This window comes from Phascolarctos cinereus, unplaced genomic scaffold, assembly GCF_003287225.1.
Source record: "Phascolarctos cinereus isolate Bilbo 61053 unplaced genomic scaffold, phaCin_HiC Scaffold_4;HRSCAF=312, whole genome shotgun sequence".
In the NCBI taxonomy this organism is placed as follows: domain Eukaryota; kingdom Metazoa; phylum Chordata; class Mammalia; order Diprotodontia; family Phascolarctidae; genus Phascolarctos; species Phascolarctos cinereus.
In genome coordinates, this window is record NW_027555847.1 from 601721641 (window position 1) to 601745510 (window position 23870).

Below are 23870 nucleotides of genomic sequence, written 5' to 3' on the forward strand. Positions count from 1 at the left end.
ATTAGCACAAGCAGCAGAGAATCAATCCATACTTCTTTGCATCTCAGCTTCAGAGGCTGCACTGAGTGCACAATCATCTGCAAATAGAAAATCATGCACCAATGCTCCCTCCACTTGGGTCCTGGCTTGTAGTCATTTCAAGTTGAAGAATTTACCATCAGTGTGGTAGCTGGCCTTGATGCCATATTCATCCTCACTGAAAGCATTTGAGAACATGGCTGAAAACATCATGCTAAAAAGCATGGGAGCAAGCACACAGCCTTGTATACCTTGAAGTTGGGGTAGCTATCCTCAGGGGAACACAACTTACAAGTATTAATTATGGAGGCAGTCTAAGAGGCACTACACTAAAAATTACCAGCCAAACCTCACCTTCTTTGTCTGTATAATGGGAATAATAAAACTTGAACTATTTACCTCACAAGGTTATTGTAAGGGAAAATGCATTTTTCAACTGTAAGACAGTAGAGAATGTCTTATTAGTCTTATTAATAAGTTGATTAAGTGCTATATTAATTTTTTAAAGGCGACAATAAAGCAGATAAATTTTCTTTTGTGAATAGTAAATTGGCTCTCAAGGCAAGTTAGGAAATAGCATTCTGGAAGCCTTTTGAGCAATGACAAGATTGAATTCAATACAATTCTACAAGCTTTTACTAACCACCTGCTGTATGCAAGGCACTGTGCCATATTCTGTGATTAGAAGGATCAAAATAGCACAAGATCTGCTCCCATGAACACACAGCAGGTATGAAAACATGTTTTAAATTGAATCAAAGTGACAATATGATGTCTCAAAAGACATCACTGGAGGACAATTCATTGCATTTGGTTATGTAATTTCTGTTATGCTTGTTAAAAATATTCTAAATGTACCAGTCTCAATGAACTTGTGCCATTCATGCGCTCCCCATGTTGCATTCAACTAAAGATGCAATGACCTCCTTCCCACTATCTGACTTGCTTATGTGCCTATGTAATTGGGTCTCAAGTTAATCTTTCTTTAACTTTCCTTTCTGTCTATTGCTTCTTACTGATGAGGGCGGGGCCCAAGCCAAGATCTTTACCCTTTGCCCCAAAGGGAATCTGACTCACAGGCCCCAGACCCTCATCTCCCTTTGGAAGCCTTATATTTACCTTTTAATCTTATTCAGATGCTAAAAGCCTTAGGCTCCCTCTTGTCAATAGGCCCCAGAAAGGCCTTCCTTTGTCTCCTTTTGAAAGTCCTAGCCCCACCTTGATTTTGTGCAGAGCCTTTCAAACTTCTGCCTTCCTGTTCACTCCATTATCTATTCCCATTGTCTATTCGGTCTCTCCGACCTCCCCAATTAGAATTGTTACCTACACCCTTTGCCCAGCCCCCTTCTCTGGCCACCCAAAGTTACTTCAGTATTTAAGATCCACCTTGGCCCTCATTCAGATGCTGAGAATCTCACGCTCAAAAGGCTGAGAACTTCTCATGCCAGCTCGTCCTTACGGGCGTCACCCGGCCTATATGTTTTATCACTAATAAACTTTTCCTCTGGCTGAAGAAGATTTGAGTTGAATTCTCTTTGGCAGGGCCCGGTACCGCGATCTTGGGGTCCCAGCACCCCAAAACCCCTAGACCTCTTCATTACCACATAGGAAAAGAGGTGAAACAACTTGCTTATGTCACATAGAGGTAGGATCTGAATCTTAGCCTTTTTGACTCTAATTCCAATGCTTTAGATAATGTGCACCTAAATTCTGTAAAAATCTATTCGTAATCATCCACTCATATTTTCCACAATCCTTTCCTGTAATATCTTATGGATGAGTTTGTATTCAAACTGTTGTTGCCTTTGGCTCCTGTATTTCTCCACTTGACAAATGAATCATGTATTTATGGACAGAGGCAGTTTTGAGGCTCTTTTTATCTTTGCATTATGATAATTGGTTAATACCAATCAAACTTCTTAAGAAAATGCCTATAATCTGGGTTGAAGAATTTATATTCTCATTTTCCATTCTGAGGCATCAGCAGCTATTGTCCCAATTATAATGTAGTGCAGGGACAAATTCCAGAGCTTGTCTATCTCTAAATCTGTCTAGGCTAGATATTGCCAATGGATAATAACTTGGGCTCATAACTGAACAGGAGTAGGATGGTAGGTTGGCTTATTTTTGTGAAATTGCACAGGACTTTAATGACTCCAAGCTTAGAATGACACAAAGATCAACTAAGAAACCCCCTCCAAAACACAATGCTATTTTCCAGCAATGTCATATAGCTACAGTCTTTGAAGGATTAAATTTGAGAGTGATCCAAAAAGCAATGGAGAGATATGTGGTTGAACGGTCTGGCACACATTACACATTTCACTCTATCAGAGTGCTTCTAGCATTTAAGTAGATTGCCAGTTCTTTAAGAGAAAAAACTGATGTTTTCCACCTTTGTACTGCTAGTATAAAACCTTGGAATAGCAGATGACTAATAAATATGTGTTGAAATGGAATTAAATTCGTTGTATGTGATCTTGGACAAGTCAATTAATGTCTATTGTACTCATTTTTCTTCATCTGCAAAATAAAGGGGTTGGATTAGTTGACATGTAAGGTCTAGATCTAAAATCTTATTATCATATATAAGTCTCACCTATATCATATTTAAGGTGTGAATTAATGAAGGTCAATCCTTACAGTTCAAAGAATGAGACACAGAGATTAAGTGCCTTAAAGTCATACTGATAGTTAGTAGACAAACTCTAGTCTTCTGAATATTAGCCCCAGGTTCTTCCACAACACTGTGCTAAATTCTAGGGGGGTGGGAGGGGAATGTTATATTACAAAGATTAATCTGGTAGTGATATATTGATATCCAGAAAGAACATCTAAAAGCTATTATGGTAAAACAGATCTTCTGGCCATACCTACAGAGGGCAGAGATTCAAGAGACACAGGAGGTACCTACTACTGTTGAACATGTGAGCAGACTTTGACTTCCAAGCTTGCCCTCCAAAAACCTTTGCAAAAAAAAAAGTGTGGGCAGAAAACAAAAGATGCAGAAACATGGAGAAAGCCAGGAGATTAAGGATAAGTAGATGTGAGCAGCAGAGAGGTGGAGGCCATGGAAAGTGTAGTAGAGAGCCATAGTGAGCAGCAGCCAAAAGAGGAAGTTGGAGGACTAAGAGCACTAGATACTATTCCATGCAATAATCCGTTCAAGAAACAGAGAATGGATGAGGGAAAACATAAACGACAACATTGAGAGCTGTAACAGTAATCGGCATTATAACAATTCTGCTTGCCCCCAGAGAAAAATTCCTAAGTGACCAAAGGTGGAATGGGCCATATCAAGAGTAGTGGGTTACTTCTTATCCAGGAATATCCAAATAGAAGTTAGATACTCACTTGCTGAGACTTTAGGTTGAGGTATGGGTTGGATTGGATGGTCCTTAAAGTTCCTTGAAATGCTAAAATTCTGTGAAATAAATAATTCTCATTTTTTACCAAGAAGCCACAGTTTAGCTAGGTACTATTTGTTCAAAGAAAATTGGTGAAGTAAGAGAAAAGATGAGGATTTTGTAGAATTTGCAAAAAGAGAGATCTACAAGGAAGAAATGAGGCCTGGATGTTAGAAGATACACAACTGAGACAATGGATTAGGTATAGACCAAATCACCCTAAACTTAGTCATAGAAATTTAAATATGAAGGAACTCTTCCTCACTCCCATTCCAATGGCATAAAGATTCTCCACCCTCTCCATCCTGTACCCATCATTCACTATTAGCACTCCACTCTTATGTTGGACCCAATTTGGGTTATTTGAACAGCAGTGTTGAATGAAGCTGCTGACCTTGCCTAATTCTAGAGCTAGGAATTGTCCAAGGGCTATTGAAACCAGTTTAAAAAAAAAAAAAGAATATTGAATGCAGACAGTTTGAAAGGTCTTTTTCTCCAGGTGCTTCCTTTCCCCTACCCAAGAAATTAATTTGAATAAGCCCCTTTCCTTTGATAATGTTGTTCATTGAGCTATGTAAATCTCTCTGTCATGCAAAGAAGAATTGTCAGAAAAATAATTTACATAGGAAGGTAGTTAAAGGATGACTACAATTTATTTTCTTACCTGCTTTTAAGTCATTTGTTTCTAACTAACTAAAACTTTAATGGGGAATAGATCTTGAATACTAGAAATTGTAAATCTAGGTTTAATTGGGCCCCAAAATTAAGGTTTGTGGATTATGTTCAATTTGAATCTGAAGAACTGTCTGGCTTCTTGTCCACTGGAGTTTTAAGTGTTAGGTCATGGAAAAGAGAAAAGTTTCTTTGAATCAAGGACCAGCCAAAGAGTAAATAGGATTTGATTAGAGAACCTAATTGGATACTTAAGAGTTTTACAAATTAAAGTGGCAGAAATAAATTTAGAAATAACTTTTGAATTCATGTGTGTTTGAACTTAGAAATTTTCCTGTAATTTATATGTAACCCCTACCCATTTTTTAAAATAATGGATTATGCATTCAAATCTTTGAGAACTGCTCTGTTTACTGTATGCACACACACAAAAGTTTATTTAAGAAAGCTAACTAAAAGGTAATTAAGTGCCTCTAAGTCTACCCCAATACTGAAATACTTATAAGTCTCCCTGGTTTTAGACACACACACACACACACACACACACACACACACACACACACACACGTACATTTCTGATTATTACTATTACAATTAATTTCTAATTAAAATGTAAACCAGATGCTGCTAAAAGCATATTGTACTTTTAATTAGATAAGATGGCTAATGAGATTAACTTTTGCCACTGCTCTATGCACCAATGCCAAATGATTTAAAGGCCATCAAGACATTTCAATCAGCCTAGTAATGCTGCCTCATTGTTATTGCTGACAACATGGATCAGTAAGTTCTTCATTAAGTGCCCTGCAATAATTTAAAATCAAGTACATGTAAGGTACTGTGTTAGTCTATGGGGTTCAATCTTTCATATGTATGTATGTATGTATGCATGTGTATATGTATAATGATATGCATGTATATATGCATATGTATATATACATACATATACATGTACATTTATGCATACATATCCATATGCACACATATACATATACACTATATATGTGTGTATGTGTATATATGTCTCTGTGTATGTGTGTGTGTGTATATATATATATGCACTATTCTACAAGTCAGATTCTTATAGGTTCTTTTAGATTCTCCCTTCAGTCTGTTGGAAATGTCCAGGCTGTGTACGAGGGGAGATATCCAGAAGAACAGATGACTACAGTAGGAGATATTTCTTGGAAACTAGACAGCTGCATGAAATGTCTGAGCCCTAAGATATAATGGACTGATGAAATGAACAATGGGAGTGGGTTACCTTTCCCCTTCCTGTGAGCCACTGTTCTTTGTAAGGCCAATTTGCCCAAAGGGTCTGCCCCCAGTGGCTCCTGTCAATGCACTGGTCAATTTCTTTTCCTCTTCCCCTTGTACTATTCCCATCCCTCATAGTTCTGTTTCTTCTTTGGGGGTGTATTAAGTGTTGCCTATGTGTTCCTTCTTGTACTGGGGGTCTGTGTTACTGATACTGTCATGGTCCAGCAACTCATCAAACTCTTAAATTCTCCTTTGGTCAGCAATAGAATTTGTCTTGTCTAAGGGGGATAATGTTGAATACAGCTGTTGACCTTGTCTGATCCTTGAGCTATGAATTTCCTTAGGACTATCAAAACCAGTGAAATAAAAAAGAATGTTGAATACAGACATCAGAAGGGGCTACCTGACCTTCATCCCAACTGATCCCATGATGGGAGCAGGTCCAAATCAGTTTCTCTGTTGCTCCTGAGCCTGAGCCTGCTGTTCTGACCAGATGTCAGCTCTCCCTCCAGACTACCTCATCCTTCTTTTTGGACTTTTGGTTGTTATGTACAACAACTTACATAACAACTTCTCAAGGCTGTGCCTCCCATGAGATTCCCTCACTGTTGAAATGTATTCAACCCTATCTCGTCTGTGCCTCTCTTGGACACTCTGGCATCCTAGTGTTACATGGTTGCCACAAATTGCAATTTCCTTGCCTTGCTTAAAAGATGTTAATTTTTTGCTGTTTTGGCAGTCTTCTTTATTTCATGTTGACAGTTATATATCCCTAGTTTGAACTATTTGTAAATAATGTTTTCATGAAAACATTCAGAACTCAGTGGCTAAACAGTTTTTTTTCCATAATCCTGAAACCATGTTACACATAATTCTCATTGATTTACACATAACTCAACCACCATCATTTGGAGGGAGGTGGGGCTGATTGTTTGATATTCAAAAAACTTTTGGAGTTTTAATAAACCATTGTGAATCTTTTCTTGAAAACATTCTCAAAATATTAGGACTTAAACAAGGAAAAAAATTGCTTGGGTTGATTATAAAAAGGCTTATGTTAGCTGAAGTGATCACTAACCTCTCATAACAAGTTTCTTAGTATCCTATGTGTGGGAGAAGAAAGGGTGAGACAGGGCCAGAAGTCTCCCTATATGAGCAGTAGCACCCAAGAGTGAATATAATGGAATGGAGGTTAGAAGCAAGCTGATCTGAGCTGGGAAAGAAAAGGGTAAAACAAAATGGATAGGTAGGGGAAAAAAAGGTGGGAAAGGGTGGGGGTAAGATAGAGTGAAAAGAATAATAAATAATAATAATAACATTAAACTCAAGGTAGTAAGTAGCAGAACCTTAATGAGAATACAGATCTTCAGACTCCAAGTCTAATGTTTTCTTTTTTCCATGTTGCCTGAGAAAAGAGCATACATACAAGATAACAAATCCATATTTGCATGGTTTCTTTCCTTGTGATCCTTGTCTTTCGCCGACTATCATCATAGAAGTTAAAAGTGTTGATTTTTACAATAAATCATACTATGCTGGGAAAATGGGAAAAGAAATATCAGAACTGTCTGACTACCCTCCTCTGGATAGTGGGTCTCCAACTAATCACATTGTTAACTCACATTTGGGCTTCAGGACACTAACCCCCTCCCCAAGTCTTTTTTTAGCCAAACTAGATTCTATTAATGCCTTCTCCACAAAAGTGTACTTATGAAGTCAATTATTTGAACCCAAGAATAAGACATTTATCCTCATTCAAATTCATCTTACTAGATTCAGCCCATCACAGTATTTTGGTATCATGATCTTGTTATCCAAAGTATTAGCTATCTTCGTGTTATCTGTCAGTCTGATAAGACTTTATCTAAGTCATTAAAAAAAAAATTGGACAGGATTGGGCCAACCAAAGATCCCTGGAATACTTTATGAAAGATGTCCTTCAAAACTGACACCAAGCCATTAATAACTGTTCTTTGGGCCTTGCTGTTTAACCAACTCCAAACCCATGTATTTCTATTATTATCTAGCCCACATCTCTCTCAACTAGGCAGGCTATACATAAAGGTGAGGTCAAAATTACCCCCATTTGGCTCTGGCACCTAAGTGCAAACACTTTTTTTTTTAAAGATTGAATCAAATAATAAAAATTCAGCATAAACAGAACCTTGTATATCTTAAATAAGTGCAAAAAATGACAAAGTAACCAGAACATTTGTTCTTTGACTTCATTGCTTGCTTGGAAAATAGCCATATCTGAATGGATTTAGAGTTGGTAGGCATCTTAGAGATTTTCTGCTCCAACCACTTTATTTTACCTGATAGGAAAATGAGACCCAGACATAGTAGTAATGGTAATAGCAGCAGCAATAGTGGTAGTAATAGTAATAGAATTTATATAGCATTTTAAGGTGAGCAAAAAGCTTTACACAGATTAGCTCATTTGTGCTTCACAACAATTCTTGAGCTCTCTCTCAATCCTTGAATCAATTAGCACCACTGTGTGAGAAACCGAGTAACACTCTGAACACTTATTGGGGGAAGAAGAAATTCGAGTGTCTGGATTTGAGAGGTTGGGGCAAAGGAAGGACTGAACTATGTCAAATAAAGAAACCATTGAGGAGTGGCTCTGTGGGCATGATGGAGAGGAAGATTCAAGCTGAGAAAGTCCCAGGAAAAGGTTGAACATTTCCCCAATTTCATCTCTTGGTGCCTCTCTATCTCCATCTATAATATAATAGCTGTTTTCATTACCAAATATTTTAAGTAAACTAAATTTTGCTGAATGACCAAGAGACTTGGGCATAACTAGAAATAGATGTAAATGTAAGGTTAGGCGAAGAATTCAACCTCTGCTAGGTGTTACCTGGATGATTAGAATGACTGAATTCAATTTTTTTTCATCTAAAATAAATTCTCTAAAGCCAAAGAGAAGGAAACCAAGCAGACCCTAAGAACTATTATACTACTCCCTAGGCTTAAAATGAATTTATTTTTGAAAGTGTTTTTAAAAAAATATCTATAGCATTCTCCTGATTTACCAACCTAGTAACCCTGTCCAAAAGGAAAAGCAATTACTCTGGCATGATCTATACTTCATAAAGTTATGTTATTTTCCTTTCCTACATGTTCACACCCATTCCTTTAATAGAACAGAATGTTTTAGAACCTTTCCAGAAACAAAGGCAGTTTCACTGGCTTATAGTCTGTAGACTCCATTATCACTCTTCCTTTCTTAGAAAATCAGGATATTTGCTCTCCTCCATGCTTTTGTGGCAACTTTTCCCTTCTCCACAATCTTTTAGAGATCACTCGACAATGATTTTTCTAGAGATCTGCTGAAGTTAACATAAAGACAAATCACATCTTTAGTGGGAAAAAAACAAATATTCCTTGAACTCCCTTAGTGAATTGCTTCATCAGATTAAATGGTACCTTTTAAAGGCAGCATGTCTACCACATAAAGTAATCCCCGTGAAGTGGCTGCTGAAATGTAAGCCCCAAACATAGCCCAAAAATGAAGTCAGAGACCATTTAAAAATGTTTTTATTATGAAGAATTGAAAACCATTTTCCATTTTCAAACCCAGATAAATAAACAGTAAATATCAGGCTTTTGTTTTGTTTTGTTTTTTTTCAGTGAGTTGGAGAATGCTGTTTCTTATTCAATGCTTGGACACACACACACACACACACATACACACACACACACACACTTTAGGGAAACAGAGGAAGAAAACCCATTAGGCTTTTCTCCACTCCCATCCTATTTCACAAAAATGAAGACAATCAGGAATTTCTAGAAAGTGAAATGGAAATATAGCATAACAGAACCACCAAACATAGAAAAGCTAAGTAATGTAATCTGCAAAACCCAACTAATCAAAGCCATTGGACAGAATGATTTTGAAGCTGCCCCTTCTTACATTAATATAATACATTACATTATAATGTAATTATATGTAATGTAATGTAATACATTAATATAAAATCTGTCTTTCTTTGAGAAATACTGACTCAGTTGCTATACAAAACCAGGGGTATCACTTATGAAATGAAAAAAAAGTTTCCTTTCAGAATGATGCAGCTTTGTTTCTTCTGAGTGGAAAAAATCTGCTAAGGCAAAATGAGTCACTGAGCATAATTCCATCGCCTCAAAGTCAAAACTAGATCATTTGGGGTCCTTTGAGAAAAACAACGTATCAATTTTGAAAGGAAAAGCTCCCTACCACACATTCATTTTTCTTGATTCATACAAGTACGAATTTGGATGAAAGTAACTTCAACATGGGAGATCTCACAGGAATATTTTAACCAAAAAGTTTTATTTGCAGTAGTAATTATAGTCTTTGGGTTGATTAGCTGGGTGACTTTTTCTGACAAATGTACCACTTCCTTCAAGAACATATTCTATTCCCATTCACACCCATATATGTTGATATGTGTTTATCTATCACCATCCTATCCCTATGTCAATGTGTGTGGATATATATCTTTCTATCCCCCTTTCACTCCTTTATATAGATGTGTGTTTGTGAGTATATGACATATGAAGATTCTTTTCACAAAACAATGCTTTTCAATATGTCAGAGATGGCTTTGCATGGCAGAGACATTACTTAAAAACCAAATGTGGATTCACTGCATCTTCTTAAGGACAGCTTTTGCAGATAGTGTTTATTTTAATTAATTAACCTTAAAGTGGCATGTCCAAGTTAAGTGTTCAGCACTTTTTACCATGAATATAAACATACTATATATACAGTTCATTACAATATTTATTCTTTTATTTGTCTGAGACTAAAAAGTGGTCTTTTTATAGAAAGGTGGACTTTGTAAACCTGTTTCAGTTAATGCAAAACTTTCATCTGCAGTAAAGCACTGGAGATGAGGAAAATGTTTTAACATAATGAAGTAACACTTTTAAGTGTGCACATGCAAAAAAGTACCATAAAATGAGATGCTCCAGTTAAACTATGTTTAATACACACACGAATGCTGCTTTTCCATATACTGCCAAATGAAAGAGAGTACATGTCATCATTAGATTTGCAAAATGACAGTTCTCCATGGTAAAGTTCACATTCTTTCAACTTTCCTCAGGCTTTTCCAATAAAACATTCAGTCTGCTTTTAATATGGACAAAAGCTTCAGCACTAGAGAGAGGAAAAAAAACCCCAGGAAAACAAGTTTGCTTCTCACGTCATCAATCCTAGTTGGAGGATCATGCCAATGATCTGTGGGCTTTGCCCTAAAAGCAGAAAGCAACTGAGGATTTTCCACCTACTACTGTTAACATTGTTTATTTACTATGATTTATTGTGTTTCCCCAGGTGAAGCAAATTTAACATTTGAAGATGTTTTAACTAAGAATAACTATTAAGTATGATATGTGATTCTGGCTGCAGAAACCCATCCATCTACATTGAATCCATTCAGGAAACAAAGATCTGAATGTTCCTCCTGGACATTCATTTAAGCTGTGCAAGAACCAAAGCCTTCTTTGTCATACTTTGCATAGATGCAATGCCATTTCACGGATGAAATACATTTATTTTCCCCCTAATGGATAACGGTGAGTTGATTTTTGTCCTTCAGTTCTGAAGTCAATACTCTCCTTTTTAATTGGCCTTTTTCCAGTGAAAGTAAATGCATTGGCCATCTGGTCCTCATTGTTCCAAGGTGAGCTCCAGGTGTAGCAGATGAAACCCAGCAAGTGAACTCTTTTCTTTCTTTCCTCAAGTGGAATGGTGAAGCATATTCCATTTAGCCCAAAAATCTAGGCTCAGCAGCCCAAGGGGAGACTTTGGTGAGTTTGATCAGGCCTTGAAGCTGAAGGAGAGAAACAACTGGGCTTCTGCATCACTACTACACAGGCAGAGGGAAGTTGAGACTGTTTGCTTCTGGTTGTTGGCACAAGAAGTTTGTCTTCTGGTAGTAGCTCAGCTCTATGTATCTGTTGGTTGACATCTAATGGCTTCTGATGGGGTACTTTCAGAAGTCAGAGGGTCGGATCATCATTGTTGTGGACCGTAAGGAATAGCTGGGGCCTTTGAAGTAATGCCACTTGATCCCATTCAGCTTTCCATGGTTCTGCCCAGCCATATAGAACATCCCATTGAGATTGGATGGGCCACAGGCATCAAACCACCAACCTGAAAAAAGCAACCCAGATTGGGGAAGTAAGTGAGGAAAAAAATCACAAAGCAAATAGAACTCAAATACTTGTGATTCCAAGCCCAAAACTATATTTCAATGGAATTCATTCTCTTTGTAATCTTATGTGTTTTAAAACATTATTCTGAGAAGCCTGTAGTTTTACCAGATGCCAGAGGGGTTCATGACACAGTAAAGATTAAGGATCCCCAAACCAGTCCAATACCTTTATTTTATCAATAAGGAAAATGGGACCCATAATGGTGAAGTGACTTGTCCAATGTCCAAAGTGCAGAATTATAGGACCACAGGCTTAAAGTTGAAAGGAAATTTTGAGATCATGTAGTTCAACTCCCTCATTTTAAGGATAAGAAGACTGAGGCCCAGAGCCATGAAATAACTTGCCAAAGATCATTTCTATAAATAAGTAGCAAGGCCAGGATTAAAATCTAGGTCTTTCTAATATTAAATCTAGGACAATTTATACTTAACACAAGCACCTTTTGGCATCAAGAACTCTTTAAATGTAGCATGTAGGGCACTTATTGAACATTTTTTTTTGGTCAGGCAAATTGCAGATTCACCCAGCCCAAACCTTCAAAGCACTATTCCCACATTACAGGCAAGACACTATGTTAGGCACTGGATAAACAAAAGAAAAAAAGAGTTGTCCTTGCCCTTAAGAAATTACATTCTGCTGGAAGAAGGGGCTTGCCACATAAACAGTTAAGTATACACTAACAATTTGTAATCAATATAAATATAAAAATGACAATCAGAGAGTGAGCAACATACATAAAATATTTGCTTTTCTGATTTAGAATCATAAAATTTCAGAGTTATAAAAGAAAGACCCTGGAGGCTATCTAATCCAACTTATCCTGGAACAGGAGTCTCCTCCCTTTACAACATTCTCAAGGACTAGTTATCCAATATTCATTTAAGTACCCAGTGAAGAGGAACCCATAGCCTCCACAAACAGCCCATTCCATTGACAGGAATGTAAATAACACTAGTAACTCTGAAAAGTTTCAGCAGTCAAGATGCAGTAAATTAATGAGGGCTGAACATCTAAGCAGGCACAGTAGGTCTAGATAGTATGATTTAGTATATACAGAGACCCTCAAAAAAGTTTCATTTTGTTTTCAATGCTTAAATATTCAATGTTTCAAAATTCTGGTAATGTAATGTAAACCCAATTTCATAGAATGTTGTAATTGTTAATACCATGGTTGGGACATTTTGCCAGAATATGAATAGGGTGAAGAATAGGTGCTAGGAGATCGGGAAGAAAAATGAGGAAAGGGAAGACTTTGACTGGGGAGGGAGGAGAACACTAAAGACACAAATCTCCTTTAGCCCCTTAACTGCAGCCTTCATTTTCTGCTCCTTCATTACAGGATATGATGAAGAGATGACAATGCACCTTTTCAAGGTCCATTCTTCTACATATACATTTGATCCCACCCCCTTCCTTCTTACCTAGAAGACCTACACTATAATCATCTCCTCTTTCTGTCTCTCTAATCTTGAATATTTCCTTTGTAATTGCTTCTTCCCTACTACCTAAAAACTTATCCAAATCTCTCCCATTATTTTTTTTAAGGCAATTGGGGTTAAGTGGCTTGCCCAGGGTCACACAGGTAGTGTCAAGTGTTTAGTCTGAGGTCGGATTTGAACTCAGGTCCTCCTGACGTCAGGGCCAGTGTTCTATTCACTGCGCCACCTAGCAGCCCCAAGAAAAGAGCAACCAACCAGGCTGGGAGAAAAGAAAAACCCACCCTAGAAACCCACTGAAAGCCAGCTGCCTCCTGGTGTTGTCCTTTCTCTCTTCAGGGCTCTCTTTCACTCAGGAGTCTCTCTCTTCTCTCTCTCTCTCTCTCTCTCTCTCTCTCTCTCTCTCTCTCTCTCTCTCGGGAGAGCAAATCTCTCCCATTCTGAAAAAAATTCTTCACTAGCTCCTAACATCCTCTTAAGCTATTATCCTGTATTTCTCAACACTTTCACAATCAAACTCACAAAAAATAGCTCTCTATAACTAATGCCTTTAGTTCTTCTTTTAGTCACTTCTCTAACCCTTTGGAACCTGGCATCTGACCTCATCACTCCACTGAAACCGTTCTTTCCAATGTCACCAATAATTTCTTAATCACAAAATCTGATGACTTTTTCTTAATTCTCATCCTCCACTCATCTCCAGCATTTGAACTATTAACCTTCCCTCCTAATCAATATTCTCTTTTATCTCATCTGTAACACTGCTGTCCCATGGTTTTCCTCCTACCAGTGAGGCCATTCCTAAAGTCTTTTTTTTTGGTTTACTACCCGTGGTAGACTCCCTAATTGTGGGTGTACCCGAAGGCTATGACCTTTTATTATCTTTCTATGTTCTCTCACTTGTTGACTTCATCTGTTCTCAACAGTAAAATGATCATCTATGTGCAGATGACTATCAACTCTATATATCCCACTGTAATCTAGCCCCTGAGCTACAGTCTTGCATCCTCAACTTCCTATTGAATGCTTCACACTGATATCTTCTACAAATCCCAAACTGTCTATTCAAAACTGAACTCATTTTCCCCCATCACATCCACATCCCCCACCCCAATTTCCATATTTTTATCTAGGAGATCATCATTCTTCCAATTACCCAGGTTTACAAATTGGCTGTTATTTTTGACTCCAGTCATTACCAAATCTTGTTATTTCTCTTGCCAAAACATCTCTCATAACTGTTACCATCTCTCTACTGAAATGGTTACCATTTTGGCTCCCAAACACTTTTTAACTAGACTGAGCTGGCAGATGGCACAGTGGATAGACCACTGGGCTTGGAATCAGGAAGACTCATCTTTCTGAGTTCAGATTTGGCCTCAGACACTTGCTAGCTGTGTTACCCTGGGCAAGTCATGTAACCCTGTTTGCCTCAGTTCCTCATCTATAAAAATGAACTGGAGTAGGAAATGGCAAACTGGTCCTGTCTCTGCCAAGAAAACCCCTACATGGGGTCATAAAGAGTTGGAACACAAACAACTGAAACAACTAAAGAACAACAAAAAAAATTGGTATCCCTGCCTCATATCTCTGCATTCTCCAATCCATTCTCCACACAGTTGCTAAAGTGACTATGCTAAAGTGCAAGTCTTCCCATGTCACTGCACTGGAAACAATAAATATCACTGGTTCCTCATTGTCTCTAGGTTCAAATATAAGCTTCTTTTATTGACTTTTGAGTCATTTCCTACCAAGCCCCCAAACTACCTTTCCAACCTCATTATAAATTATTCCCCTTTTGCTTTTTATGGTCCAGCCAAACTGGTATTCTTACTATTCTGTGTACACAACATTTCATCTTCCATTTCTGCACCTTTGTACAAGCTTACCCCTGTGCCTGGAATATACTCCCTGCCCCTTACTTATGCATTTTAGAATCACTAGTTTTCTTAAAAGTTCCAATATGAAGTCTTCTCTTATCCCTCATCTGCTACTGTTTTTATGTTCCCTCTTTGAATTTGCCTTATATTCATTCCCATATACTTTATGTGCATGGTGTCTTCCCAACAGAATGTAAGGTCATTGAGAGCAAGAACTATTTCATTTCTGTCTTTGTATTCCTCAATGCCTGACACAGCAAATGAATGCTTAATCAATATTTCCTTGATTCTAAATTTTGTCTGGCTCTGAGCTGCTAATACTGAAATACCTCATGTATGCCAGTACTCATGCATAACCAATAGAAATGCAAACTTATAAAGAACTGAATCTGTCACCTGTCTTCAAGTACTTGAAGTGCTATTTTGTAGGAGAGTGATAAGACTGGGTTTGGCTTCACAAGTCAGAACTAGATGTGATGGGTAAAAGTTATTAAAGGCAAATTTAGACTTGATGTCAAGAAAATCTTATAAACAATTTGAGTTGATTCAAGGTGAAATGGACTGCCTTGGACAGTAATGAATTTCTCTTCATCAGATGTCTTCAAGAAGTATTTCTTGTCAGATGTGTTACAGTAGATATAGTATGAGTTGAACTGGATGGTCTCTGAAATAGTGTCTAACTCTTAACTTCCATGATTATCTTACAGATTAGATAAACTCCTTAAACTATACTAGGAACTTAATAAATTATTGTTCATTTATTGATTGATTCTATCACTGGTTGTTTTGAAGGATAGTATATTTCCATAATGCTTTCAGACATAAAAATCACTTTTCTCACATCTACCTTGTGCAGTAGGTAAAATACACAGATCAATCAATCTGCCTAACATCTCTGTCATTTATCCATCATCATCTCTATTATTTATCATCTCTCTCTACTTGTCCATCTATTTTTCTATCTCTTTCATCTCACTATCATCTCTCTCACTCTAACATTTACCTATCTATCTACCTATTTATCTTCTCTTTTCCTCTCTTTTTCCCTTTCGCTGTCTCTCTCTTCCTCTGTCTTTCTCTCTCTTTCACTCCTCCATTTCATAGATGAGGAAACTAAGCATCATATAGATTCCAAATCACAGATAGAACCAGTGAGAGCCAGGGTCTGGACTCACATCTCCAGATTCTAGGTTCAATACTGTATATTACAACATATTGACTTTAAAATAAGTTTTTAGATTACAAAATAGATTCTTAGTTTTTTTCCCCCCAAATCCACTCAGTGTGCTTTTTTTCCATCTAAAAGTAACACTAATGAAATCTTTAGGGAAAGATTAATGCCAGATACATTTTGGCATATTTCTATTTTGATACAGCTGACCTCCCTTTGATTGCAGTTATACCAAAGGGAATAATAGCAAAGAAAAAGAAAGCCATACAGCTGATGTTTTCTGTAACATGAGCATAATCTTGTAGCAACTTTAGGGAAAAAAAGCTAACTAGAGAAAACGTAGTCCCCATTTTTCAAAGTGGGAACATGGAAGCAGCTGGGTTGTGTTTATAGACTCAAAATACAGAGTCAGTGAGCTGTATTCATCACTGCTTCTTCCTGGAGCAGAGAAAAGTAGGGCATGCTTAATCTGGAAAGATTCTGAATTCAACACAAACTTTATGCAAACAACATAAATTCTAATGCACTGAAAGCTAAAGAATACCAAAAGGCTCTTTGTTTTGCAAAGAGAGGGGAGGATGAGTGAAATTCCACCAGTGTTTTCTTAAGATTAATTCCTTCTCTTTTGCTATGTACAAAACATGAGAATACGCTTTCTGTATTTTAATAGATATTCCAATATTGAGAAATTTACTTACACAGAAGACTCCCTAAAGGACAAATAACCCCCATTTTATTGCTTCAATGAACTAACTTTCCTACTTCCTACCCTTGTGACCTGCTAGAAGGGCCCCTTCCATCACTTTAATGAGCCTTTAATAGGTCCACAAACTTCCACCACAGACTTGGGAGTAGACAAATTTAGTATACTGCTGAGACATTACAGAATCACAGGATTCCATAGTTGAAAGGGACTTCAGAGACCATCTGGTCTAACACATACCTGACCAAGAATCCCCTCTATAAAATAACTCATAACTGGCCTTCCAGTTTTTGCTTGAGGACTTCCAGTGAAAGAGAATCCCTTATCTCCTGGGTGTCCCTTTGGACTTTTGGCTATCATTAATTGTTAGGAGGTTCAAAACTAAATGTACCTCTTTGTACCCATTATTTCTGTCCTATGGCACAGAGGGAGCAAGTCTGTTTCTTCTTCCCCTTAACTGCTTTGAACACTTCAGGGCAGGTATAATGTCTCACCTTGGACTTTATCTTTCTAGGTTGGACATCCTAAGTTTCTTAAACTAATCTTCATAAGGCATAACCTTGAGACTCTTCAGTTTGTCAATATGCTTCCTAAACTATGGCACTGAGAAGTAAAAATAATACTTGAGTTAGTTCCACTGGCTTACTGTTAATGGGAAAATTCTTAGTCCAGGCTTTCACCCTGATTAATAATGTAAGACTCAGGAAAAGAGAATTTAAAGGAATTTATTAAAAAATACAGTAAGGTAGCAACAAGTTGAAGGGCTGCTAGGTGACCCAGTGGATAGTGTGCTGTGCCTGGAGTCAGGAGGACTCATCTTTATGAATTTAAATCTGACCTCAGATACTGTGTGACCCTGGGCAAGTCACTTAACCCTGTTTGCCTCAGTTTCTCATCTGCAAAATGAGCTGATGAAAAAAATAGCACACTACTTCAGTATTTCTGCCAAGAAAAACCCCAAATGGGGTCACAAAAAGTCAGAAACAACTGAACACTGAATTGTACGACAAAGTAACATGTTGATGGACTGATGATCACTAGAGACTTGCTAGGGATTAAAGAAGGAGCCAGTTTTTATTGATAACTTTTGTAATGAGATAAAAGCAATTCAGGAAGGTCCACATCAGGAAAAGGGGTTGAAACATAGCATCTTGACTCCTCCCCAATTGCTAGTACATGCAGGCTAACTGGTAGTCGGTGACATGGTATTTGACCAATAACAGATGTAATACAAAAACTGCAGACTTCCTGAAGCCTCCCCCAACAGAGTCTCCCTTAACAGAACCTTCCTCAGAAGCACTTGACAAGAACTAGAACCCATGGGTCACTGGGTCAGCATAACTTTCAATATCACCGCTGATTTTCTCAATTACTAGTCCCTCTTAAAGCACTTGAACGCTGTGCTGTCTTTCCTATGCCATATAAGCAATAGCTTCAAAACTATGCCAGTGGCTGGGAGGCAGAAAGAATGTCTGGAAATTCTAGGTCCCTGTGTGAGAAAAAAAAATCATGTCTTTTTCTGTGTATTTCCATAACACCTGTAACCTATTGCTATTTTGGTTATTTCAAGGCTTGGCAAGTGAGAACCTGTGATATTGCTGCTGAGCCCACAGTTCAAAGTGACATGGGTGATGAACCATCATAGCAGACTGAGAAGGGGTGGTCAGACACTTAGCACAGTAGGTGTTCTATGAATTTTGTTGACTGAATGAATTAAAGAAATAATGAAGGGAATGGAAGCAAAGATCTGTTAGGAAAAACTATAAAGGAACAAAACAGAGAAAAGGGCAATTTCATCAAGAGACCACAGGGGAGAGACGAAAGGATGGCAGAAAGAAGGGTTGTGAAACAAATAGGCATGGGGATAAGTCAAAATAAATTGATAATTTGAAAATCTGCTTCTGGTTTGGTCACAAAGGCCAAAATATCTTTATGAATGTCAGGCACATACAAATATATCATGGAACTTCAAATCTGGTACTTAGAGGTTATCTAATAATTATTAGGAGATGTAGTGATTTACAATTATTAGATATTTATTAATAGAGACTTATAATTATTAGAGATTTAGAAGAAACTTTAGGGTTCACTTAGTCCAAATTACTCATTTTATAGATGAAATGCTTAGGCCCATGGAGATTAAATGCTTTCACTACCCTCTGGAAGAATGTAAGCTCAGTGAGGGAAGGAATTGTTTTTTTGTTTTTCTTTGTATCCCTAGTTCTTACCAGAGTGCCTCAAAAATTTGGTTTAGTGAATTACTCATGTCCAACTCTGTATGACCCCACTTGGGATTTTCTTGGCAAAGAAACTGGAGTGGTTTGCCTTTTCCTTCTCCAGCTTATTTTACAGATGAGGACATTGAGGCAAATAGGGTTAAGTGACTTGCCCAGGGTTACACAGCTTCTAAGTGTCTGAGGCTGGATTTGAACTTAAGTCCTCCTGACTCCAGGGCTGGTGCTCTGTTTACTGTGCTAGCTAGCTGCCCTCAAATATAATAGGCATTTAAAAACATTTATTTAATTCAGTTCACTAGATCCAACAGTCACAGTTTTGCTTACTTATTTCATACAGCTAGGTAGGGGTAATGCCATTCTTCACAATACATTTAAAAAGAAGCCAATCTCTTTTTACTTGTATCACAGGTGGCACAGTGGATAGAGTGTTGGACATGAGGTCAGGAAAACCTCAGACAGTATTGTCCAACTCTTGGCAAGTCATTTAAACTTTTATCTGCCTCATTTTCTTAATTTGGAAAATGGATGAAAATATCACGTACCTCACAGGGTTGCCATGAGAATAAAATGAGATAATATTTGCAAAGTGCTTCATAAACCTTAAGTGCTATATAAATGCTAGTTATTACTATTATTAGCCTTTTCTAACTTCACTTTCTAATCCTTCACCCTTAGTTAAACCAATATATCTTCAATAGTTTGTTTTTGTTGATGTGTTTTGTTTTTCATCATATTTGGCTTCTTCAGATGCCTCGTCCCTTCAGATTCCTTCTCCTAAGGCACTTCCATGCCCCCACTCAAATCACCAAGTCTCTCTTGAAAGAAGCCTCTCTAAGCTATTCAAATAGAATGAGAAATCTTGCCTCTCCTATCTTCTTTCTTGCAATTACATCCCATAAACAATCTATCTTTAAGTCTAAGAAATGAGGGAAAAAGAAGGCCAAAGAAAGTTGGCTTTTTTAAAGTTTTGCTATTTCAACTGCCCATGATAAATATAACATGTATACATGAAGTTCACATTTTTGACATTGAGCTTGGACATGCTATCAGACTAAAGAAATCATGCTATAGAACAAGTTGGACTAGGAAGAGACTATATCAAAGTACAAGTCATTTTCATAAGCATATAATTATGTTATGTGCTAATTTTTAAGGAATGATTATTATACAGAAACTGATTTAAAAGTATTAATCAATCTCCTTTGAAGCATAAATATCAGTGATAGAACATATAAAATAAGTTGGATGAAGCACTCTGATTAGGAAATGTATTTGAATGACTTTGTTATAAATGAATGGCTTCAAATATAAAATATTAAAGCAAAATATAGCCTTTTTCATGCTCCATAGTTCTACCTTCTGCTGGAAGCCTTTTCCCATTCTCCTCTGCTAGTACTTTCTCTTTGAGGTTATCTTCAATTTACAATATACACATTTTATCTATATGTCTTATATGTACACAGTGTTTACATGTGGTCTACCCCTTTAGATTGCAAGCTTCTTGAGGGCAAGGTTTATTTTTGCCTTTCTTTGTATCCTCAGCACTTAGCAAAGTACAGAGCAAAAAGGAGCTGCTTAACAGCTCCTTGATTTTGTTGACTTGATTTTTATTCTTTTACCTTTTACCTTGACGGGCCATATTTTTGGTTCTTTTTAAATCATTTACCTTTACTATTAAATAAGGGAGAAAATAAGTTAAAATATCCATGTGACTTATATTTGCCAAGGATGTGTCCTCTTCCCATTGTGGCTGCTTAGTAACAATTGGCCCCACCTAGTACCAGCACCTTCTGCAATATATCCTTTATGTGATAGAAAACTATGGGATGGGATATTCAGCTTCTGTAGCAAAGGAGTCCCCCTGGAAGTCTAGTGAAATGGGGTCCCTGACCTCTAATCATTTTATTGAGGGCAAGCAACCTGAATGATTTGTGGTGGACTGCTGTTCACTAAACAAAAGAATGCAACCAGTAATAACGATGGAATAAATACGTGGTGATCACATATTCATCAGCTGTAATATTTGCTGATGCCATGCTCTCATAGTGTTGAGTGACAAGAGCTCTGAATGGACCAGAATGGATGCAGAGCAGCAGAATGGAGCACTATATTTGGAGTCAGAGGGTCCAGGTGTGAACAATGGTTCCACTACTTATTAAAATAAAGGAGTTGGTGGCTTCTAAAATTCCTTCCAGCTCTCCATCTATTATGTTGTTATATGCATCTCAAGTATCCCTCATGTTCTCTAGAGTCATACATAGAGTATAAAGCAGAGTGGAAGGAGCCCCCTATGCTGAGGGAATAGCAAGTCTTTTTTGTACTCATACACATTTGTAATAGGGCCAGTGCCTGTGGAAAGAATATGAATATAACCTACCACTTGTAAAGTCATTGGAGATAGGGGCCATGTAAAATTAAAGAGAGATTTCCTTACCATGGGGGAAGATGAGAATCAGAGAGGATCATCAATATGTTCCTAACACTATCCATCATGATTGGCCAGTTTGGTTCTATTCTGATTTGTGTGTGAATTCAAAAAGGACTTATTATTTCCTCTGCATGGGGACCTTCTACCACTATTCTTTGACTACCCATGTCTCTATCCATAGATAGAGTCTATCCATGATTTGAGAAAGAACCAGGGAGTTACTTGAGATTCAAAGAGGTTACATGACTAGCCCCAAGTTATACAACAATTAAGGGGCAGATGTGAATCCATGTCATCCTAGCCCGAATAGCCCACACCCTATTCATCATGTTGGGCTACCTCTCTTTTTAATTGCAGCATACTTGCGTTTCCTTATTCAATAAACAAATAATAGCTTCCTTCTTGATTTTTAAGGATTGAACAGGCCTCTCCTGGGGTGATTACTATTTCATAGAATCAAGTCATTCTGGAGATGGAAGACATCATAGAAATCTATTCAAAGCTCATTTTGTAGGTGAACTAAGTAAGGTGCAAGAGCCCATGTCAAATGGGATAATAAAAGGTGCACAGAATTTAGAGTTACATCACCTAGGTTTGAGTTCAGGCTTTACCACTTATTAGCTTATACTGTTTTTGGAAAGTTATTTCATTCTTCAAGGTCTCTGTTTCCCCATTTGTAAAATGAGTGGGTTAAATTAGATATCCTCAAAAGTCTCTTCTAAACTGATGTCTTAGCCATAGAAGAAGAGCCAAAATATCATATTTTACTCTTTGTCATTCTTGCTTGTATGTGGTATGCTGGGAAATAACTGGTGTGCTGCCAGTGCCCCCAAATTTGGCATATTTACAAATTTAACATGAAATAAAATACATGACAGTTCCATAAAGCTCAAGCCTTCAGCATCTCACTTCTGGCCAATCTATTAATCTGTGTTCTTGTTGTGCAGTCATTTTTCAGTTGTTTCTGACCCTTTATGACCTCATTTGGAGTTTTCTTGGCAGAGATACTGGAGTGGTTTGGCATCTCCTTCTCCAGCTCATTTGACAGATGAGAAAACTGAGGAAAACAAGGTTAAGTGAACTGCCCAGTGTTACTGAACCAGCAAGTGACTGAGGCCAGATTTGAACTCAGGAAGAAGAGTCTTCCTGACTCCAGGCATGGCACCCAATCCACTGTACCACCTAGCTTGCCAATCTATAACAAATTCTTATTCATGTTTTTAGATTAAAGGTTTGATACACTTCAACACCTTTCCTACCTATTCTCTCCCTCCCCACCCCTCCCCGATCTATAGCATACTGGATTAATAATATTAGCTATCATTTATCTCATGCTTTAAGGTTTGAAAAGTGCTTTAGACACATCTTATTTTATTTTCACAACCCTGAAAGGTAGGGGCTATTATTATGCCCATTTTGCAGATGAATACAATGAGGTAGACAGAAGGAAAGTGACTTGCCCAGTGTCACAGAACTAGCGAGTGAGTGAAATGTGATTTGAACTCTGATCTTTCTGACTCCGGGTCTAGTGCTCTATCCACGAAGACACCTAGCTACCTCATTCTCATTCATCCAGCAGCATTCATTCAGCATTCTGTTGTCTACTAAAAAGCTAGAGAGTAACCTATAGTTTCCATAGCTATACACAATTCTCTGATTTGGGATAGACTTGAAGAGTATAGATTTTTAAAATGTATTTTTCTTTATCCTTTCAAGTCAAGTAAACAAAAACCTACTATGTGTCAAGTTATGATTCCTAAACTTTGTGGATATTTATTTTCTTACTTTTGTAATGTAACCTGAAGTGAGGAATATGATATTACTTTCAAAATCTTGTAACTTTGAAAAAAATGCATAATTTGCCTCTTTTTTGGCATCCCTAGTGGTTAGCCCAGTATTTGTCACATGGTGGGTACTTAATAAAAGTCTGTTGGTTTGACTCGCATAAATGGGTGAGCCTGAATTCTTGTCACTTAGCAGGGTTCTTGATGAGGCCCACTGGCCTCTTCATAGGAGGAGACTTTTGGATGTAGGAATGATCTTCTTGACTCCTGGTTCTCTCCTCTCTAATCTATTCTACACGTTCCTGCCAGATTGTCTTCTGAAACCAGTTACAGTGATTCTACTGCTTAAAAACCTTAAATATATTCTCATTGCATATGAAACTATGGCCAAATACTTCAACTTTGGCTCCTGCCTTATTTCCTCCAACTTTCCTCCAACTACTTTTCACTTTGGCCAGACTCAAATCCCTAAGCAGGTCATATGCTCTTGTACCCCTGTACCTTTATTCAAACGATTCTCTATGTCTAGATTGCTCTTTCTTTTTATTTCATTTTGTCAGATTCTCACTGATCCTGGAAGTTTTAGGCCCCTATTCCTAAATGGAATAGGTTGCTTTGGGAAGGAACAGAATCTCCCTCGTTTTAAATGAAGGCTGGAAGA

The 23870-nt window shown here is 37.5% G+C and overlaps 1 protein-coding gene across 1 annotated transcript in view; it reads right to left on the minus strand.

The window, feature by feature from the left end:
- Positions 1 to 8884: 8884 nt before the first annotated feature.
- ANGPT1 (angiopoietin 1) overlaps positions 8885 to 23870 on the minus strand; it is a 327917-nt gene continuing 312931 nt past the window's right edge. Inside the window, 1 exon segment of the mRNA XM_020970198.2 lies at positions 8885 to 11508. Within this exon segment, the coding sequence (XP_020825857.1) occupies positions 11348 to 11508 (161 nt within the window). The 3' untranslated portion in view covers positions 8885 to 11347.